Here is a 21,921-nt window from a genome sequence, read left to right on the forward strand (position 1 = left end):
AGAATTGCTTGAACCTGGGAGGCAGAGGTTGCAGTGAGCCAAGATCACTGCATTGCAGTGCAGCCTGGGCAACAAGAGAGAAACTCCATCTCAAAAAAAAAAAAAATGCTTTGTGGCCAGATGCAGTGGCTCACGCCTGTAATCCCTACACTTTGGGAGGCCGAGGCAGGTGGATCACCTGAGGTCAGGATTTGGATAGCAACCTGACAAACATGGTGAAACCCTATCTCTACTAAAAATACAACAATTAGCCAGGCATGGTGGCACATGCCTGTAATCCCAGCTACTTGGGAGACTGAGGCAAGAGAATTGCTTGAACCCGGAGTCAACAGAGACTCCATCTCAAAAAAAAAAAAAAAAAGAAGGAGAATGAGGAACCAAATGATGCCCAGTTTCTAGGTGGGTGGCGATGCCGTTTACTGAGATGTAGAAAACTTGGAGGGTGCAGCTGGAATACTTCCTTCTTTCAGCTGTGTATGCATTACTTGGGAATTGGTTTTTTTGAACATAACACTAATCAACATGGTCTCCTCAATGTAGAAGATCAGACTCAGTCTTTTGCCTGAGCCTTTCTTTGTCTGAGTAGGCATTATTAAACATTTTATTTTATTTTATTTTATTTATTTTTTGAGACTAGGTCTGGCTCTAATGCCCAGGCTGGGGTGCAGTGTTGCAATGTTGGCTCACTGCAGCCTCTGCCTCCTCAGCTCAAGCCATCCTCCCACCTCAGCCTCCTGAGTAGCTGAGACTACAGGCATGCACCACTATGCCCAGCTAATTTTTGTATTTTTTGCAGAGACAAGGTTTTGCCATGTTACCCAGGCTGGTCTCGAACTCGTGAGCTCAAGCGATCTGCCCACCTTGGCCTCCAAAAGTGCTGGGATTACAGGCATGAGCCTCTGCGCCCAGCCAGCATTATTAAATATTTGTTTTTGCATGATATTTATTGGAAAGTTCCTCTAAAAGCACATTTCTCTTTTATATCTTAAATTACATTTTAATGATTAAATTGGGGGGTGGGGCTTCCAATAAAAGAGGGAACTTAAAACCCACCTCCATTTATTTAAATGCACTTAATTATGTATTTGTTCAACAATTTCACTGAGTTTTACAAAGGGGCTTACAAAATTTGAGCAGGACCTAGTTCCTGCCATAAATGTTATAGTACAGTGTGATGAACAATAGTAGAAACATGTGCAGGATGCTAAAGTGGCACCAAGAATGGGCTCGAACTCCTGGGCTCAAGCAATACTCCTGCCTCAGCCTCCCAAAGTACTGGGATTACAGGTGTGAGCTACTGCGCCCAGCCTAGCACTAAGAATGGGATGGAGTATCAAGGAATGCTTTCCATGAGTTCAGAAGGATGAATAAGTGGCTGGCCGTGGTGGCTCACACCTGTAATCCCAACACTTTGGGAGGCTTAAGCGGGCAGATCACTTGAGGTCAGGAGTTTGAGACCAGCTGGCCAACATGTTGAAACTCCGTCTCTGCTAAAAATACCAAAAATTAGCCAGGTGTGGTGGTCCATGCCTGTAATCCCAGTTACTCAGGAGGCTGATGCAGGAGAATTGCTTAAACCCTGGAGGTGGAGGTTGCAGTGAGCCGGGATCACGCCACTGCACTCCAGCCTGGGTGACAGAGTGATACTCAGTCTCAAAAAATAATAAATAATAAATAAATAAATAAATAAATAAATAAGGCCCAGTGTGGTGGTTCATGCTTGTAATCCCAGCACTTTGGGAGGTCGAGGCAGGCAGATCACCTGAGGTCAGGAGTTTGAGACCAGCCTGGCCAACATGGTGAAACCCCGTCTCTACTAAAAATACAAAATTAGGCTAGGTGCAGTGGCTCATGCCTGTAATCCCAGTACTTTGGGAGGCCAAGGTAGGCGGATCACAAGGTCAGGAGTTCAAAACCAGCCTGACCAACATGGTGAAACCCCATCTCTACTAAAAATACAAAAATTAGCTAGGTGTGGTGGCACACGCCTGTAATCCCAGCTACTCAGGAGGCTGACGCAGAATTGCTTGAACCCGGGAGGCAGAGGTTGCAGTGAGCTGAGATTACGCCACTGCACTGCAGCCTGGGCGACAGAGTGAGACTCTGTCTCAAAAAAAAAAAAAAAAAAAGCCGGGCGTGGTGGTGCACGCCTGTAATCCCAGCTACTCAGGAGGCAGAGGCAGGAGAATCACTTGAACGCAAGAGGAGGAGGTTGCAACGAGCTGAGATCATGCCATTGTGCTCCAGCCTGGGCAACAAGAGGGAAACTTTATCTCAAAATAATAATAATAATAAAAATGAAAATAAATAAACAAGGAGGATGAATAAGAATTAGCAAAGCTATGAAGAAGGGTATTCAGCAAGCATATATGAAGGCCAAGAGTTAAACACTTAAATATTCTGAAATATATTTTGGGTTATTAACAACGTTTTACTCTGTGGCTAGAACTAGTGTTCCCTTTTTCTTTTTGAGTCAGCTCATTACTACTGACTGTTTCAGTCAGGCAGGCCCTGGTGAACCTCCTGGAGCGGTAGGCAAATTCAGTCCTTGGCAGATATACGGATGTACGCTTGTAGTGGCTGTGGATCCTCGAGCTGAGAACAGGAGGCTTCTTTGGAGCACAAGCCTCCCACAGGGCACTCTTGGGATGTCTGTCCTGGAATTACCCAGAGCAGTAACAAAGCTTTCTTTTCTTCCTTAACCCAAGCCAGCAGGATGGGATGTCGGCTAGCCTTTGTGTTTGGAGCCTACCAACAAACATACAGTGGCCAGCACAAAAGTATTGTTGGGCTACAGTGAAAACTAGGTCGGGGCCCAAACCCTTTTCTGCAAAGAGCCCCTCCAAAGAGTAGAGTACCAACAAGCCACTAATTTGGCTGTTTGACATTGATACTGGTTTCTGACAGGTTTCTGACTTACTGATGGCACATTGAGTCATTTAAGATTCTGAAATCTTTTTCCATTGCTGTCTGAACCTTTCAATTTGGAATCTCTGAGATGTCTTTGACTCTTTTTCCTTATTTCTCATATCTATCACTCAGTTGCTAAAAAGCTTTATATTCTGACTATAGCCAACTTTTTCTTGCCCATAAATAGCACTGTTAGTTAGATGTTTGGTCACCTCTCATCTGGCTGTTGCAGTACCCTCCAAAACTGCCTCTAATTCCTTCTCTATCCTGCTACCAGAATGATCTTTCTAAAATGCAGTTTGGGTCATGTATTAGTTTCTTAGAGCTGCCATAGCAAAGCACTACAATGTGGGTGACATAGCAGAAACTTATTATCTCAGAGTTCTGAAGGCTGGAAGTCCAAAATCAAAGTGTTGGTAGGGCCTTGTTCTCTCTGAAGGCTCTACGGGAAGATCCTTCTTGCCTTTTCCTAGCTTCTGGTAGGTTTTTGGTGTTCTTTGGCTTGTAGATGTCTCAGTCCAATTTCTGCCTCTATCTTAACATGACATTTTCCCTGTGTGCCTATATCTCTTGCCACTCTTTTTATAAGGATTCCAGTCGTATTGGATTAAGGGCCTGCCCTACTCCAATATTACCTCATCTTAACTTGATTACATTGGCAAAGACCCTATTTCCAAATAAGGTCACATTTATAGTTACCTTACCAGGGTTTAGGACTTGCATGCATCTTTTGGGGGGATGTAATTCAACCCCCATTAGATCATATTATACCTTTACCTATAAACCTTCAGTGGCCCCTGTGGTCTGCTGAATTAACTGTAGATGCTTCATCTTGGTATTCCAGAACTTCTGCACTAATAACAAATATAATAATAATAATAGAAATAGTCATAACTGACATATTGAGCACTTTCCTTGACATTATTCTTAGCATTTTACATGTATCAACTTACTGAATCTTCACAACAACTCTGTGGGTTAGGCACTATTATTATTCCCATTTTATAGATGTGTGTTAAACAAACTGAATAACCAACTCAGGGCTCTACAACTATTATAGTCTGAGATGAGATTCAATCCTAGCCAGCCTAACTGCAGTCACCACTATATTATACTGCCCATCTTAACTTTTTAGCTTCATCCTTTCTCCCCTACTTATACAGAAAAAAAAAAAAGAATAATTACTAATCTCTGTGCTTTGTTATCTTTGTGTTCCTTTTGCATAGACTGTCTTTCTTATCCCCAACCCTGCCTATGGGTTACCATGAAATGGAATTAAATCCTCAACAATGAGTGAATATTAGCCAGGCCTAGGTGGGGAAAGGGGAAGGATATTAGAGGTAAAGGGACCAGCAATGTGTACAAATGTGCAGGTGAGCAGGAGTCAGACTTTTATAAGCAGGAGTGAAAGGCTTTGTGTGCCTTTCTAAGGATTGTGGGTTTTATCCTACAAGTAATAGCACATCACTGAATAATTTTAACAGGAGAGTGGCTTCAGGTTGGCATTTCAGAAAGATTGTCTTGGCTATATTGTGGAAAATGGATTGGAATGAGGGCTAAATCTTTTCAAGATGCAAAAGGGGGCAAGAAAACAGGTTAGAAAGCTAATGGAATAACCTAAGGGAGGCGTGAGAATGATAAGTTATTGATAGTGGGTTCTACCTGTTGTAAAAAATGAAAATAAATTTTAAAAAGATATTGTTAATTGGGAGAATGAGTTGTGTACTATGAGCTAAACACCAAACTGGACTGACTTTGTATTTAGACCTTATCTCTTTAATTACTCCTTGCCTTTGAACAAACACCAAATCTTGCTGATTCTACCTCTAATGTCTCTGAGATAATAACCTCCTTTCCATTCTTGCTGCCATTGTCTTATTCAGGCCTTGGTTATCCTAACTCTTCTCCCAGCCTCAGTTCCTGACCTTTTCATACAATTTTTATACTACTGTTAGAATATTTCTATGTAGCATATCTGATCATGTTATTCTCCTGTGTGAAAAAAAAAAAAGTGTTAGTTGATTGTATGGCATCCCTACTAGACCATCTAGGCTAGACTAGTCTCTGTGGGCAGAGACTGGCCCCATTTATCTTTGTGTTTCACATTGTAGGTTTTCAGTGTTTGGGTAGGTGAACAGAAGGATGGATGAATCTTTCTCAGTACCATGTTGCTAATTAGATGGTAGCAAATTATCTCTGCTAGTTAGATGACAGCACAGTTATCTTCTTTGGGTAAATGCCCTAACTCCTGGCCAGTTGGGTAGATTTTTCAAAAAGGAATAATAATTCTTAGAGTTGATATTTTCTCCAGACCTTCTCTGAATGCCTTTGAACCACTGTTCAGAGATAAGCTTATTTGGTTGCAGGTATCAGTACACTGGTAATTCAAATTTTTTTAAAACTACCATTTTGTCTTAGTGTTCTGAATAGTTATAATTGGTTGAAACTACTGTAGCTGACTAGAATCAGCAAGAATTGGGAACTGGAGTCCTGGGTGCTTTTACCTCAGAGAGAGGTACATATTCCCTAGAGCCAGTCCAGAATATTCTCTGTATGGATATGTTTATGTGCTTGTCTGTGCCTGAATTGGTACCTACCAGACCCTATAGGGATATGTGGGAAGAACCTATACTCTTTAGCCTAGGCAGTTGTCTTAGTCCATTTGTGCTGCTATAAGAATATATCATAGACTGGGTAGCTTATAAACAACAAAAATTTATTTCTCACACTTCTGGAGGCTGGGCAATCTAAGATCTAGGCACAGGCAGATTCAGTGTTTGGTGAGGGCCTACTTCATGGTTCATAAATGCCTGTCTTTTTGTTGTGTCCTTACATAGTGGAAGGGACTAAAGAACTATGGGGACACTTGTACACACACTCTCTATCGTGGTAAAATACATATAACATATAATTTACCATCTTTTTTTTGAGTGGGGGTCTTGCTATGTTGCCCAGGCTGGTCTTGAGCTCCTGGCCTCAAGCGATCCTCCCACATCAGCTTCTCAAAGTGCTGGGATTACAGGCGAGAGCCACTGTGCCTGGCCAAGAGACAAGTTCTTACTCTCATATGGAAGTGGCAGTAGGGGGAGGAGTGCTCAATAAATGTTTGTAGAAATAACCTGAATTGATATTCCTGAGTGGAGAACTGAGTGTCCACTTCTCTGTGCCTTTGGTGATTTAAAAAAAGATGTTGGCATATGATTTCTTGCATTTTAGTAATAAAGGTTTATTTACATAATATAGTTGAATTACCAATACACTTTAAAAAGTTATTGAGTGCCTTCTAGGAAAAGGCTGTATATATTTAATGAAACCAAGTATCAAACACAAAGGAAATGGAAGAAACTCTGTTATTTTATTAGACAGTGAGGAAGTGAGGCAAGTTTTGGTATAGGTAAAGTTGGTATAGAAAAAGGTAACAGCCACTGAGAGGTATTGAAGTATCTATAACACATTTTATTGACTGTATTATGGTTTTCTAACTTGAAAGGTTAAAATAACAACAATTAAAAATATTAAAACTTCTGTATTAATTAAATGTATTACCAATGCCTTGGGTCATTTTATAGGGCTGACCGAGGGAGTAGTCTAGCTGAAAATGAAAGCAAAGCAGCTGTTATCCCCATCCGGGAAAGCTGAACATGCTAATGCAGTTGCTCTTGTCTCTGCTTCCTGCAGAGGGATTTGTTTAGAGGCCACACCAGCTGAGTCTGCACTGGGAGTTGCTTATGGAGAAGTGAACATTCCAGCTAATGGGCACAGAGACCGTGTAGCAATCTTCTGGCTGGGTGCGGTAGCTCACGCCTGTAATCCTAGCACTTTGGGAGGCTGAGGCGGGTGGATCACCTGAGGTCAGGAGTTCGAGACAAGCCTGGCCAACATGGGAAAACCCTGTCTCTACTAAAAAATACAAAAATTAGCTGGGTGTGGTGACACGAGCCTGTAATCCCAGCTACACGGGAAGCTGAGGCTGGAGAATCACTTGAACCTGGGAGGTGGAGGTTGCAGTGAGCCGAGATGGCGCCACTGCACTCCAGCCTGAGGGACAGAGTGAGACTCCGTCTCAAAAAAAAGAAAGAAATCTTCCTTGTTGACAAATCTCAAATTTCCTTTTCTTATGCATGCAGAGGTCTTGAAACATTGAGAAGCGGTTTCTGAGGGCCTACAGGCTTATCAGCCCAACTAATGTATTCACCAAAGGCAGGCAAGAGAAATGGGTTGTAAAAGCAAATTCCATTTGTTTTCCCTCTCTGGTCCTTGGTTTGCACTTTTTCCAGTTTGCCTGGAGAAGCCAGAATCTATTAGCCAAGTGTGATTCCTCATCTTTTGTCACCTTTTCCTGTGCTCTCCACCCTCTGGCTTTGCATATGGATTTCCAGGGCCTTCAGAGACACTGCTGAACAGAGTAAACAAGTGTTTCCCAGAACCAAGAGTCCTGGTCTCACCTGGCCTATAGAGAGTGCACATACAGTCTTTTCATTATAGTGTCTTCTGCCTGGCACTCAGTTGGGAAACCTGAGTGGCTCCTGAAGACAGGCCCGACATATCACACTGTCATCATGCTAAAGAAGTGAACCACTGCCTACCTTTTGACTTTCAGAGCTAAAGAAATCTGCCTGCATGATTAGATGTCAGCTTCACTGCCCACTTATAACCCTGAAGTTCACAAGCTCAGTTTCTTTTCAGCAAATGGGCACCTCAAATGTGAATCTTGGGCAGATTCAACTAGAATGAAGAGAGCAAGGCGCTGTGCTTATGCCGTCATTATGCCTTATTTTAAGATTTTCAAAGATGGATTATCAAGCAGGATGAAGCAGATCAACAAGTTTCCCTTTTGAGAAGTTGGAAGATTTATTTTTAGTCATTCTTTCTGTCTTGCCAAAACTGGTCCGACGCTTCCAAGGATCTGAAGTGCTGCATGGTGCTGCCCCCAACTGGTTCTTTTTGGTGCTTATATTATTACCACATCAGAAAATACATGACATTTAAATTTTTTTCGAAGCGCTTTCACATATTTTATTTTATTATTATTTTTTTGAGACAGAGTCTCACCCTGTTGCCCAGGCTGGAGTGCAGTGATATGATCTCTGCCCACCGCAACCTCTGCCTCCAAGGTTCAAGTGATTCTCGTGCCTCAGCCTCCCAAGTAGCTGGGATCACAGTCGTCTGCCACCATGCCCTGCTTATTTTTGTATCTTTAGTAGAGATGGGGTTTCACCATGTTGGCCAGGCTGGTCTCGAACTCCTAGCCTCAGGGGATCCACCTGCCTTGGCCTCCCAAAGTGCTAGGAATACAGGTGTGAGCCATCTCGCCTGGCCAACTTTTACATATTTTTTTTTCAAGACAGGGTCTCACTCTGTTGCCTAGGCTGGAGTGCAGTGGCTCAATCTCACTTCACTGCAGCCTCCGCCTCCCGGGTTCAAGTGATTCTCCTGCCTCAGCCTCCCGAGTAGCTGGGATTACAGGCACTCACCACCATGCCCGGCTAATTTTTGTATTTTTAGTATAGATGGGGTTTCACTATGTTGGCCAGGCTAGTCTTGAACTCCTGACCTTAGGTGATCTGCCCGCCTTGGCCTCCCAAAGTGCTGGGATTACAGGCGTGAGCCATGGCGCCTGGCCAACTTTCACATACTTTATTAGATTCTCATAACAACACTGCAAATTAGGTGAATCAGGGATTATCATACCTACTTATAGTTGAGAAAAGTGAAAGATGGATAGCCTTATTAGTTGATTTGTCCAAGTTAAATGGCTATTAGGAGGCTGAATTGGGCTAGAATTCAGATATTTCTCCTCTTATCCCATTAAGTTCCCTAGTCCTTTGTAAATTCAATGGTACCCAAAAATATGTATTAAGATATAAATTTTAGGCTTAGAGGAATTTCCCTCTTTTTCTCCCTTGGGAGGAGGAGGGAGATAATACATCATATAAGGTTTGAGTAAATTCATTTTTGAGCTCCTGTGCTGCATGAGGCTCTCTGACTCAGATGCTGTGGTCTCTAAGTCTCCAGTGCAACGTAGTGGTAAAGAGTATGGACTCTGGAGCCAGACTGCAGAGTCTGCCAGTCTCTGCCACTTAATAACTGGATAACTTTAAGCAAGTTGCTTAATTTCTAAATGCCTTCTCTAAAATAAGAGTAATAGTATGTAGTCATTTTGTAGTCCATAGCACGATGATTGGATTTTCATGTGCATGTGTGAGGTGTACTACCCTCAAACCTTATTAATGTCTGCACGTTGTCTGACATGAAAAAAAAAGGAAAAAAAGTACCAGTGTACCTACCTTATAGGGTTATTGTGCAGATTAAATGAGATAATATATGCAAAACTCTCAGAACAGTGCCTGAAACAATTTAGATACTATATAAATAACAGCTGCTATTATTATTTATAAATACATATACTTACTTTTTTTTTGAGACTGGGTCTCTCTCTGTTGCCTAGGCTGGAATCTAGTGGCACAATCATGGCTCACTACAGCCTTGACCTCCTGAGGTTCAAGTGATCATCCCAACCTCAACCTTGTGAGTAGCTGTGACTATAGGCACACACCACCACACCCAGCTAATTTCTTTTTTTTTTGAGATGGAGTCTCGCTCTGTTGCCCAGGCTGGAGTGCAGTGGTACAATCTCGGCTCACTGCAAGCTCCGCCTCCTGGGTTCATGCCATTCTCCTGCCTCAACTTCCCGAGTAGCTGGGACTACAGGCGCCTGCAATCATGCCCGGCTAATTTTTTGTATTTTTAGTAGAGACGGGGATTCAGCATGTTAGCTAGGACGGTCTCGATCTCCTGACCTCGTGATCTGCCCACCTTGGCCTCCCAAAGTGCTGGGATTACAGGTGTGAGGCATTGTGCCCAGGCTTTTTTTTTTTTTTTTTTTTTTAGACGGAGTTTCACTCCATCACTTGCCCAGGCTGGAGTACAATGGTGCAATCTCGGCTTACTGCAACCTCCGTCTCCCGTGTTCAAGCGATTCTCCTGCCTCATCCTCTCGAGTACTGGGATTACACGCATGCGCCACCATGCCTGGCTAATTTTGTATTTTTAGTAGAGACAGGGTTTCTCCATGTTGGTCAGGCTGGTCTCGAACTCCCGACCTCAGGTAATCCACCTGCCTTGGCCTCCCAAAGTGCTGGGATTACAGGTGTTAGCTACCATGATCCCACCGCTGGGAGCTACCGTGCCTGGCCAATTTTTGTATTTTTTGTAGGGACGGGATTTTGCCACTTTCCCCAGGCTGGTCTCAAACTCCTGACCTCAAGCGATCCTCCCACCTTGGCCTCCTACCGTGCCCAGCCTTATTCACTTTTTTTTCTTTTTTTTTTTTTTTACTAAAAAAGCAAAGCTGCCCTTCATGGGTATTTAGGAATGATGAACAGCCAGACTATCTTCAAATAGTTTCTCCATAACCTTATCTGCTACTCTTTCCTCTGTTCACTTCAGTCTTACTCGTCTTAACCACTTTACTGAAACTGCTCTGTCCAAGGTTGCCAATGATTTCCCGGTTGCAAATTCAGTGGATACCTTTCAAGCTCGTCTTCCTCATTCATGGCTTTTGATACTGTCAGTCATTTCCTTTGTAGAATGCTTTCCTTCTGACATGTAGAATGTCATTGTCCTTCTGAACATACATACATATATACATTTATTTATTTATTTATTTATTTATGAGATGGAGTTTAGCTCTTGTTGCCCAGGCTGGAGTGCAATGGCACGATCTCAGCTCACTACTACCTCTGCCTCCCGGGTTCAAGTGATTCTCCTGCCTTAGCCTCTTGAGTAGCTGGGATTACAGACGCCTGCTACCATGCTCAGCTAATTTTTTTGTATTTTTAATAGAGACAGAGTTTCACCATCTTGGCCAGGCTGGTCTTGAACTCCTGATGTCAGGTGATCCACCCGCCTCGGCCTCCCAAAGTGCTAGGATTACAGGCATGAGCCATTGCGCCCGGCCGTCCTTCTGAACATTTAGAATGTTCTCCTATTGACATTCTTGCCTGTTCCTTGGGATTCTGTTGATTTCCCATCTTACATGTTAAACCCTGGGCATGTATGACCTTGGAATGCATGACTGCTTCAGCTCAATGTTTTTGCCTCCTAAATATTGTCTTTCACTTAGACTTTGTTCTTAAGCTTCAAACTGACTCTATTTAGATCATTTCCACCTTGGTTGTCCAATAAGCACCTGTACCTTTAATAATTTAACTTCTCCCAGCTGAACTCACTATCTTTTTTTTTTTTTTTTTTAAAGACAGGGTCTCGCTCTGTCTATCACCCAGGCTGGAGTGCATTGGCATGATCTTAGCTCACCGCAGCCTCAACCTCCCAGGCTCAGGCGATCTTCCCATGTAGCTAGGACTACATGTGTGCACCATCACGTCCAGCTAATTCTGTTTATTTTTGTAGAGACTAAGTCTCTCACTATGCTGTTCAGGCCGGTCTGAACTCCTGAGCTCAAGCGATCCTCTACCTCTCAAAGTTCTAGGATTACAGGCATGAGTCACCACACCTGGCCTGAACTCACTCTCCTTTAACATTGCCTCTTCTTCTAAAAACCTACTCCTCTCCTTGCTCTCTGGGTATTTAAAAATGACATCCAGGGACCAATAGCCTATTGCTCTCATTCTCTAATCCAGGCAATTATCAAGTTTTTTTTTTTTTTAACTCTGCCATCTAAATACATTTTGAATCTTGCCTTGTTCCAATGCCTCCACTATTGCCATGATTCAGATGCCCTGCTCTCACCAGGATTATTGCAGTAATCTCCTATTTCCCTTTCTCTGTATTTTTCACTCTAATCCATCTATCATACCATGGCTAAAATAATATTTTCTTTAAAAAGCAAATATAACCATGTGGCTCTCCTGCTTAAAATGCTTCTTTTGTTTCCTATAGACAGGATAAAGTTCACATATCTTAGCAAAACATGTCAGCCTCACTTCCTGACTCATCTATAAATGCACTCTGGCCATATCGAAGTAAATTAAGTTCCTGAATGCATCATGCACTTAACCTGTAACTTTGCATATGCTGCTCCCTCTGTGTCTTTCCTGCTACTTTCCTGCTACTCCAGGTCATCCTTTCTGACTCCTTATTTCCTCTCTGCATTTCCTCTGACATGCCTCCACAGTTTAGCTTTATCCTTGTCGCTGCATGGTGTTGTCCTACCTGCACATAACTATATTTTAATATTTATTATATGATATTGTTTGACTATGTCCCTTAATAGATTGTGATCTCCTTAAAGGAAAGTGTCATTGTGTGCAGCACCTACCATAGTGCTTGGAGGCAGAATAAGCCCTCAGTAACTTAAAAAAAAAATACAGTCTCTCTCTTCCAGGTGTTTACTCTCTAATGGTTTCACCACTAGCCTAAATATTTCTGATAAATGGTAGCTGGGTTTTCCTTCTGTTTTGCAGTATATCAACTCCGGGAACCTGGAACAGTTGCTAGACAGTAACCTGCATTTGCCTTGGACTGTGAGGGTAAAACTGGCCTATGACATAGCAGTGGGCCTCAGCTACCTTCACTTCAAAGGCATTTTTCATCGGGACCTCACATCTAAGGTATGAAGGCTTTACTCTCACAACTCATTGAGAGATATCACCCTTCTCTTTTGCCAAGAAAGCTGTGTTAGATTTAACATTTAATCACAGAGGACATAATTCATTATATTTTATAGTTAGTCCTTAGAAAGCCTACATCTTTTCCTTCTTTTTTTGAGGCAGTGTCTCACTCTGTTGCCCAGGCTGGAGTGCTTCTGCCTCCTGGGTTCAACGATTCTCGTGCCTCAGTCTCCTGAGTAGCTGGGACTAGAAGTGTATATTACCACACTCAGCTAATTTTTAGTAGAGGCAGAATTTTGCCATATTGGCCAGGCTGGTCTTGAACTCCTGGCTGCAAACAATCCACCCGCCTTGGCCTCCCAAAGTGCTGGGATTACAGGCGTGAGTCACTGTGCCCCATCATAAGCCTATATTTTCTTATAGCAGGTTCCTTTCAGTGCTGAGTGAGCCAACATATATATATATATATATATATATATATATATATATTTTTTTTTTTTTTTTTTTTTTTTTTTTTGAGACAGGGTCTCGCCTTGTCACTCAGGCTGGAGTACAGTGGCATGGTCTTAGCTCACTGCAGCCTCCACTCCATCGGCTCAAGCAATCCTCCTACCTCAGCCTCCCGAATAGCTGGGACCACAGGCGTACACCACCATGCCTGGCTGTATTTTGGTCTTGTTTTGTTTTTTTCCACTCTTATTGCCCAGGCTGGAGTTCAATGGAGTGATCTTGGCTCACTGCAACCTCCACCTCCCGGGTTCAAGCAATTATCCTGCCTCAGCCTCCTGAGTAGCTGGGATTACAGATGCCTGCCATCACCCCTCGCTAATTTTTTGTATTTTTAGTAGAGATGGGGTTTCACCATGTTGGCAGGCTGGTCTCAAACTCCTGACCTCAGGTGATCCACGTGCCTTGGCCTCCCAAAGTGTTGGGATTACAGGCATGAGCCACCATACCCAGCCTTTCTTTTGTATTTTTAATAGAGATGGGGTCTTGCCATGTTACCCAGACTGGTCTCAAAGTTGTGAGCTCAAGCAGTCACCCACCTCAGCCTCCTAAGGTGCTGGGATTACAGGCATGCACTGTGCCCAGCCAACTCATACATCTTGAGAGCCTTCATGTTTAACTTCAATCTCCTGAATATGTGTTACAGGAGCAAATGACATGAGAAGGGTTAAGAAATTCTTGCCTTATAGGAATGACAGCAGTCAAGGCAGTATAGGGGCCTATCAGTTTTCTTTCCTGTGGCCCCAGGAAGTAGTTCTTAGCTAAGAGCAGGAGTTCAGTGATTTTTAGTCACTTGAATGCAGGTTTTTAGGGCCATATGTACTGACCCATTTTCTGCCTGTGTGATTGAGTTTCTGCTGCCCTGCCAGTTCCTCTTTGGCATCAGCTGATCTCTGTAGCACTCTCTTGCTGTCCAAATTGCTGTGTGACCAGGTTAGAAAAGAGTCGCTTTCAGAGGAAGTTGGCCATGCCACAAAACAGGCACCTCATAGCCAAATGGCCTAAGATACCATCATGACAAGGCTTATATAAATAGTACTGTTTGATTATTAATGGGGGAACTATAAGGCAATCTAACATATCTAATATGACTGCTGCCCAAGAACTGAATTAAAGTCTGCTAGGGAGGTGTATAAGAGTTTTGTACCTGCCTAAGAATAGCTGTCACTTCATTCCCCACCCTCAATACCTACATGTACACATATTCACATATGCATGCACATACTCCTACTCCTTCTGCCCCAGATGAAGGGGAGGGGAAGGGAGCCCATCTTAAGAAAAAGCTTGAAAGGGAACAAAAGTAGCAGTACTGAGTCAATAAAGCCTAAAGCAGTAAGTACCTGGATGCCTCACATAGAATGGTTTTGGTGTGTGGCAGAGTCATTTGTAGTCAGCTGCACTGTTCCTGAAGGAGCACAAGACTGGCAAGTAGAAACTGGGAACCAGCAGAGGCCTAGTTGTAAGGAGCCCTTTATCTACATTACCGTCTGTAAGAACTGGACAGTTAGGCAGTTGGGACCTGGAAGGTGATATCTTATCTCTTTATTAGCCATTTCTTCTCCCCCAGAATGTTTTGGAAAACCAAGACTAAGAAAAGTGCAGGCTGGGCGTGGTGGCTCACGCCTGCAATCCCAGCACTTTGGGAGGCCGAGGCGGGCAGATCACCTGAGGTCAGGAGTTCAAGACCAGCCTGACCAACATGGTGAAACCCTTCCTCTACTAAAATACAAAAATTAGCCGGGCATGATGGCAGGTGCCTGTAATCCCAGCTACTCGGGAGGCTGAGATGGGAGAATCGCTTGAACTCAGGAGATGGTGGCTGTGGTGAGCCGAGATCGTGCCACTGCACTCTAGCCTGGCGACTGAGCGAGACTCCGTCTTGGAAAAAAAAAAAAAAAGAAAAAGAAAATTGCATTTGTTCCAGGCAAATGGATGGGACTGAATCAACTTAGATATCAAATCTTTGCTTCCTACTCAGAAAGCACCATTTTTTCTAAGATAGAAGGAGTTTGTGACAAAATATGTATCAGTTACACAGATACTCCCCCCACCACACACACACACACAAGTGTCTCCTATACCTGGCTCCAAGGATGAAGGAATATTAGAAAAGAGGAACTTCTGACCTAGAGGTATGTACAGTTTTGTTGGCAAATAACTAAAAAGTAGTGCACAGCATTTTATAATTGTTTAGCTACACAGACGACAAGTTTTCTGAGCAGGAAAGATCACTCTAGGCCAGGGTAGCTAGGCTTCCTCGAGGAAAGCCCCCACTCCCTAAGAGTTCATCATATTCCCTTCTGTGCCCCAAAAGCACTTTGTCCCATTGTGCTAGTGTCCAAGTGTGGTTCTGTCTGGGCTTGTTGTGCTGTATTATAAAAATAACCTTTTTGGACTATAGGATAAGACCTCTACCCTTTGCTTTTCCTTATGGGGAATGGGTATTCCCAGTGTCAACTGACTTGAGACAAGAAACTAGGAACATAGGAGAAATAACTCCCTATATTTCTGGGCTGTACTTTCTTGGGTCCGGACTTTAAGGAGGTTTTGAGGATAATTCCAGGTGGTGAGAACAAAGGACGTTTGCAAACTCTAGAGGAAGGCTGGGAAGTACACTATAGGGGATCTCAAGTTGAAGACAAACAAGTGAGTCTTATGAACCAGACTGTCCAATTGGAGATACCGTCTGTGTTCATTGCCCTTTTATCATCTCTGAGAAATAAAGCTAAAGGGACAGTAGAGGGCTCGGAGGTTTCCAAATTATCTCTTCATAGTCCATCTTGGGTCTGTGTCTTATTTCTTTAAGGACAGTATCAGGCTTTCTTATATTTTAATATTATACACTCCATATCACTTGATTGTTCTGTTGTGTCTGTATCTCCCACCAGCATGAGTTTCTCAAGTGCTTCTCTTATTTACTTTTGTTTTCTTACCACCTAGCACAGAGCCTATGAGAGTAAAGTCTTCCTGGGCCTATTTCAGGGAAGGGCGAAGGGCTTGATAGCAAAGAGGCCAAAACGCCTGCTCCAGAGATGAGATTCTGGGTTCCAGGCCCAGTTTTGTCCCCATCTCTGAACGACTTCGGTGACCTTGGAACCTCCGTGCTCCCAGTCTGTAAAACAGATGCTGTCCTTGACTTTGCAGGAGCGATCAGTCCACACTGCTCAGACCAGAGCTAACAAGAGGGATTTAAAGTAGAGGTAACATGTTCCAAGTGGGTAAACCAGGACAGAGAGAAGAAGATGCCTTTTTCCAAATGATCCTAAGCCTGTGGTTAGAAGCAAAAAGATCCCTAGTTTCCTATCAACGTGCCTCCTGAAAGTAGTATTACCTTTATAGGACTCATGTCCGCAGCTACTGCAATAATGCTCTAAGAGTAAAATGTCTGTCAGATATAGCCATTCAGTCTAATTTTGTAATTACTTCTAAGAAACAGCCTGAAACAGACTTTTGCAGTGGCAAGGCCAAGAACTTACTTGGAAGGAAGTGGGAGGCAGTGTGGCTTTAAAAATATTCAGTTTGTGAGCACTATGAAGAAGTGCCAATAGCCACACACAGGCTTTTATCAGTAGCTCTAGAAGTAACCAGTACACACATACCCAAGCCTTGGCTCTTGGGGGCAGCTGAGAAAGTAGTTTGCTTCTGCTTAATACCATTACTGCCCAACTGATCTTCTGTGATTACTGTTGGGAATGAGTATGAATTATGAATTGCACCTTTAGTTCTTAGTTCTTTTCTGTTGTTATTGTTGACTGCATAGAAGCCACTTAGGTGATTTCACTGGAATGAAAAGCCTATTCAGTTATGGTCTTAGGCTATGCCACACAATGAGGAATAGAAAATGCCAATTTTCAGAGTGAAGAGAACATGAATTAGGAACAACGTTGAATGCTGGAGGGATGTAGAGAATGACTGTTAGTGTACCCTAAAGTTAATTTTTATAATTAAAACCATCAGCGGCTTCTGGGAACTATTTATGCTGTGCTATTAGAGGGCACAATATTGGGGAATCCAATCTCTACCTTCCATGGGCTCTACTCTAGTTGTGGAGATATTTAAGTCAGCAGGCCATTACACAAGAGCTATGGTAAAGGTATGAGATCACATGGTGGGATTGAGGGCAAGGGATGGGACACATCACACCAAAACAGATAATCCTCTAAGAGACTTGAAATATAACAGTCCCTGAGGCATTTAGGAGTCCGGCAGTTCGGTCACTGATCTCCCTGTGCTATGAAAAGAACCTCTTAACTGTTCAGTCTTTCAGTAGAATCAGTCTTTTCCTGCCTGATCCTAACTGGGTTTAGGGAGTCAGTTTGTTGCGGGTGAGGGGAAAGAGGTGAAGCCACATAGAAAGTGTTTTGTTGTTTTTGTTGCAGAAACAGCTTTATGTTTAGAGTGAACATGAGTTAATAGACTTGGCATTTCTTCACTCAGGTGGCTTTATTCAGTGTTAATACTGACTGTGCAGCTGTTCCAGGACACCTCAGGCACTTTCAGGTGTCTGATCTGGCCCAGTTCTGAAGAATTTGTGTAGGTTTCCAGAAAATGCATCCATGGCCACCCTTTTGAGTCTCTTGTCAGCTCAGTCCTCACTATGGAGAGTGGAATGTATGATTATTGTATACGTTTGACACACGCTTTTTTTAATTTTAATTTTTGAGACAGAGTCTCACTGTCACCCAGGCTGGAGTGCAGTGGTGTGATCTTGGCTCACTGCAACCTCTGCCTCCCGGATTCAAGTGATTCTCCTGCCTCAGCCTCCCGAGTAGCTGGGATTACAGGTGCCTGCCACTGCACCTGGCTAATTTTTGTATTTTTAGTAGAGACAGGGTTTCACCATGTTGGCCAAGCTGGTCTCGAACTCCTGACCTCAGGTGATCCGCGTGCCTCGGCCTTCCAAAGTGCTGGAATTACAGGCATGAGCCATCACACCCAGCTTGACACATGCTTTTAAAAGAAGCCCAGTTGCTTCAGTCATCAGACTAAACTTTCATTTAACACACTTTTGCCAAGCTCCTTCTGGGTACCTGTGCTAGGTTACAGATACAGAGGCAAATGAAATCATTCCTTGCCAGTGAAGAGGCAAACATGTAAGTCACTGTTGCAGTGTGATATAATAGGTGTGAGGAAATGAAGAATGGGAACCAGGCAGCAACAGTGCCTGGGCTGTTTTCTGAAACTGAAAAGGTCACCTCTTGCCTCAGGGAAATCTGACTGGTCCTCTCTTACTGCTTAGTGTAGGCAGGGCTACCTCACTCAAAAGTCTTCTAGGAGGGAAGAGACATAGGTGACATATCTGAGCTGCCACTGCCTCACAGGCTGGTGCCCTATAGCTGGGGCTTTGGCTAATAGGCAGGCTGGCCTAGGGCCCATCTTCTCACAGACAGTCAAAGTCAGGGAGCTGCGAGTGCTGAGCCAGCAGGACTGATTAGAGAGCCAAAGCCAGGACAAGCACGAGAACTGTCCTTCCTGGAAGCCAGAGATGAGGCATGTCTACCTGTGATCCAGGGTAGAAGTGATGAAATCACGGCTCCTTCCAGCTTGGGGAAGGGAAATAGTGTAATCATGTCAAGGCCAGAGTAAGGGATTCATTTGTACCTGACAGGAGTAAGCAGGAGGTGACTTGGCATGTCTTAGCAACTAGATACAAAGGCTGGCAAGGAAGAGGGAGGGCTGGTTTGGGTCAGATGGGGCCTTGCTGGCTCCAGAAGTGTTTCTGTGAGCCAAGGATCCCTGCTCTCTGCTATTCTGAAGGAAGGGGGTGGGGTGAGGTGCCTCTTGAGCCAGAGCAGTGTAGGGCTATTTTGAAAGCAGCTATTTGGGGAGAGCTGGTTGCCGCTTTTTGTTTATTTACAGGTCACTTGGGTTGACCTGAAGACAGCATTTGTTCAGTGAGCATGTTCTCAGCCTGTCTCATGAATTGAAAGCTGTGAGGAAGGAAGGCAAACCAGAACTTGCTCCTGAGGGGTTCATAGCTTTTCTGCTAGACTATAAGAGGAGTGGCATAGAGGAGGAGCTAAAGGAGTTGAGATGAGAGGGAGAAAGATGAGGTCATGGCTAAAAAGGTAGCTTGCCTTAAAATACAAAATTTTCTTAGGTGAAAAGGATAATTGGGAGAATATTTCAAATGAAAGGGAACAATGTAAGCAAAGGCAAAGGCTTGAAGGACCTGTTCAGGTTTGGTAAGTCAAGCTTGTCTGTGACAAGTTTGGATGAGGATATGTGCATAGGGGCACCAGGAACAGGGGGACAGCGGCTAGGCCAGTTGGATAAAGCCAGATCATAGACTTTTAATGCCAGAGAAGAGGTTGGTTGTGATCTTGTGGACAGTGAAGGTTAGTGAAGGCTTAGACACTTGTCTTGTGCTTATATCAAGTTGGCAAGGTCAGGCCTGGGCTTTGGGTCTGTGTTTCTGAGGAAGGAGGAAGGGAGGTCAGGGGCCTGATAGTCTGTTGTTCTCCCCTATATTGCAAGCTCCAAGAGGACAAGGGTTTTGGTTGTTTTCATCTAGCTATTTCTAGCACTTAAAACTATGCCTAGCACTTAGAAAGCAAAGATGAGTAATTGTGTTTGGAATGTGAAGTGTATCCTAGGACAGTCACCCAAGACCCAGGACTAACTCATCTCACCTGGCTGTCTTAGAGCCCCTGATCTGACCAGTGGGGTCAGCTTGAGTGCGGTTCACCAAGGAGCAGAGGACAAGGTGCCCTGTGGTAGGAAGGGGGGAATGGGTGGTAACTCTATGGCTGGCTGATCCCCGCTTCTGAGCCACATTATTTTCTCTTCCTTCCTGGGAACCCTAGAACTGCCTGATAAAGAGGGATGAGAATGGTTACTCTGCAGTGGTAGCTGACTTTGGCCTGGCTGAGAAGATCCCCGATGTCAGGTGTGTAGCCCTACTGGATGCTGGGGTCCAAGGGACAGGGGGCTGAAGCTAAGGGAAAATTCTAGCCTCCTCCCCAGAGGCCAGGACTTGGTCACAGCTCAACCTCAGCTCCCTAAATTTGTTTAGTCCTCGTCTGTACCCATCCTTGGGGTGGAGGAATGGTCAAAAGATTCCATTGCACCAGCCATTGGTAAGCTCATTTTCTGTATAATCTCACCCCACAGCATGGGGAGTGAGAAGCTGGCCGTGGTGGGTTCCCCATTCTGGATGGCACCTGAGGTTCTCCGAGATGAGCCCTATAATGAAAAGGTAAGTTTGGAGGATCTCAAGGCCTGATTCTCCTTTTTTCTTTTTCTTTTTTTTGAGATGGTCTCACTATGTTGCTCAGGCTGGAATGCAGTGGCACGATCTCGGCTTACTGCCTCCCGAGTTCAAGCTATTCTCCTGCCTCAGCTTCCCAAGTAGCTGGAATTACAGGCATGCACCACCACGCCCAGCTAATTTTTTTATTTTTAGTAGAGACAGGGTTTCACCATATTGGCCAGGCTGGTCTCAAACTCCTGACCTCAAGTGATCTGCCCACCTCGGCCTCTCGAAGTGCTGGGATTACAGGCATGAGCCATTGCGCTCGGCCGATTCTCCTTAGAATCCACTCTTAGCAGAGTGTCCAAGATGTTCCTACCAAGAGCAGTGGTGGTACCTGGCAGCTGCCCAGTGATTGACTGGGATGAAGTATGGGCAATATGGCCCAGGCCTGGGCTGTTAGATGGTGGGGTGCAGGGGAGGCAGGGGCAGGGGCAGATACCCTACCCCTCAACCCATTAAGAGGGAAACCAAAGTCCGACTACCCACCAGGCAGATGTGTTCTCTTATGGTATCATCCTCTGCGAGATCATCGCCCGCATCCAGGCCGATCCGGACTATCTTCCCCGCACAGAGGTGAGCTGCAAGCATGGGGATCATTGCCACTGATGGGGCTAGTTTGAAGCAATGGAACTGTTCTGTCCCTGGGATGGACTTGCTGGAACTCTCTGTTGCTGGTTGTCAGGGGCAGCTCCCAACCACTTCTACTGAGCAGGCTAGGATGGGTGGGGGGATTAATGAACTGTCTACCTATGCTTTCCATACCCATCCACAGAATTTCGGGCTGGACTATGATGCTTTCCAGCACATGGTGGGAGACTGTCCCCCAGATTTTCTGCAACTTACTTTCAACTGCTGTAACGTGAGTGTCTTTCTCCCTCTGCCTTTCATCAGGGGCTGGCTGAACCCTTTTCACCTGGTTAGGACTGTACAGAGAGGCTGCTAATTAGCTTCATGAGGGACCTCATTTTCACTGTAGTGACAGCAACCACACCTCCTCCTCCTCCCTCTGGCAGCTAACCTATTCAGAGCTCTGGACCAAGGAAAGAAAGAAGTTGTTTTGTATTATCTGGTCCTCAGCCTGTAGGGTAGACCCATCACTCCTTGCCTTAGGTGTTGATGGAACTCTGGTCTGGTTTTATTGTTGGACTGTGGATCCAACTGGTCCTGAGGCATATGAGAAAGGCTCTTCTTGGCCTTCATGTATATAGCTCTGGGGCTGGACCTTACCTGTTAGGATCAAGGGGTAGGTGGGCTTTGTTCAGATACCTCCCAGAAACACATTAGGAGCAGAACTCAAGAACAGAATAAACTAGTATGAGCATACTTTTGGAAGGTTCTGTGACAAGGTGATAAGACAAACACTAAGACAGGGAGGGTACACAGTAGTGTTTTCCCTGACCTGAACTGTAGGGATCACCTTCATTGTCTGGGGCCTTTAGAAAAGGTGTCTCAGCTGCACATCTGAATCTTCAAAGATGCCAGAAATAGACTCAAATGCCATCTTTGGGGTGGGAGATGGAGGGCAGAGCTCATGGCTGTTGTGGATACCTACAGATGGACCCCAAACTGCGCCCATCTTTTGTGGAGATTGGGAAGACCCTGGAGGAAATTCTGAGCCGCCTACAGGAAGAAGAGCAGGAGAGGGATAGGAAGCTGCAGCCCACAGCCAGGGGTAAG

General features: G+C 44.4%; 1 protein-coding gene and 1 pseudogene across 5 annotated transcripts in view; both read left to right on the forward strand.

Annotated features, from left to right (window-relative positions):
* Window positions 1-21,921, forward strand: part of TESK2 (testis associated actin remodelling kinase 2) — a 147,679-nt gene that overhangs the window by 123,769 nt on the left and 1,989 nt on the right. For 3 of the 5 annotated variants that reach the window (XM_003812778.5, XM_014344810.5, XM_034963722.3), the window contains 6 exons: window positions 12,336-12,482; window positions 19,796-19,878; window positions 20,103-20,187; window positions 20,734-20,817; window positions 21,017-21,103; window positions 21,799-21,916. In XM_003812778.5, coding sequence (XP_003812826.1) covers window positions 12,336-12,482; window positions 19,796-19,878; window positions 20,103-20,187; window positions 20,734-20,817; window positions 21,017-21,103; window positions 21,799-21,916 — 604 coding nt within the window. The remainder of the gene's footprint in view (window positions 1-12,335; window positions 12,483-19,795; window positions 19,879-20,102; window positions 20,188-20,733; window positions 20,818-21,016; window positions 21,104-21,798; window positions 21,917-21,921) is intronic. The other 2 variants (XM_034963725.3, XM_055093841.2) reach the window with 2 other exon arrangements.
* On the forward strand, window positions 9,065-9,161 carry LOC112438735 (small nucleolar RNA U13; annotated as a pseudogene).

Source organism: Pan paniscus, chromosome 1 (assembly GCF_029289425.2).
Source record: "Pan paniscus chromosome 1, NHGRI_mPanPan1-v2.0_pri, whole genome shotgun sequence".
Taxonomy (NCBI): domain Eukaryota; kingdom Metazoa; phylum Chordata; class Mammalia; order Primates; family Hominidae; genus Pan; species Pan paniscus.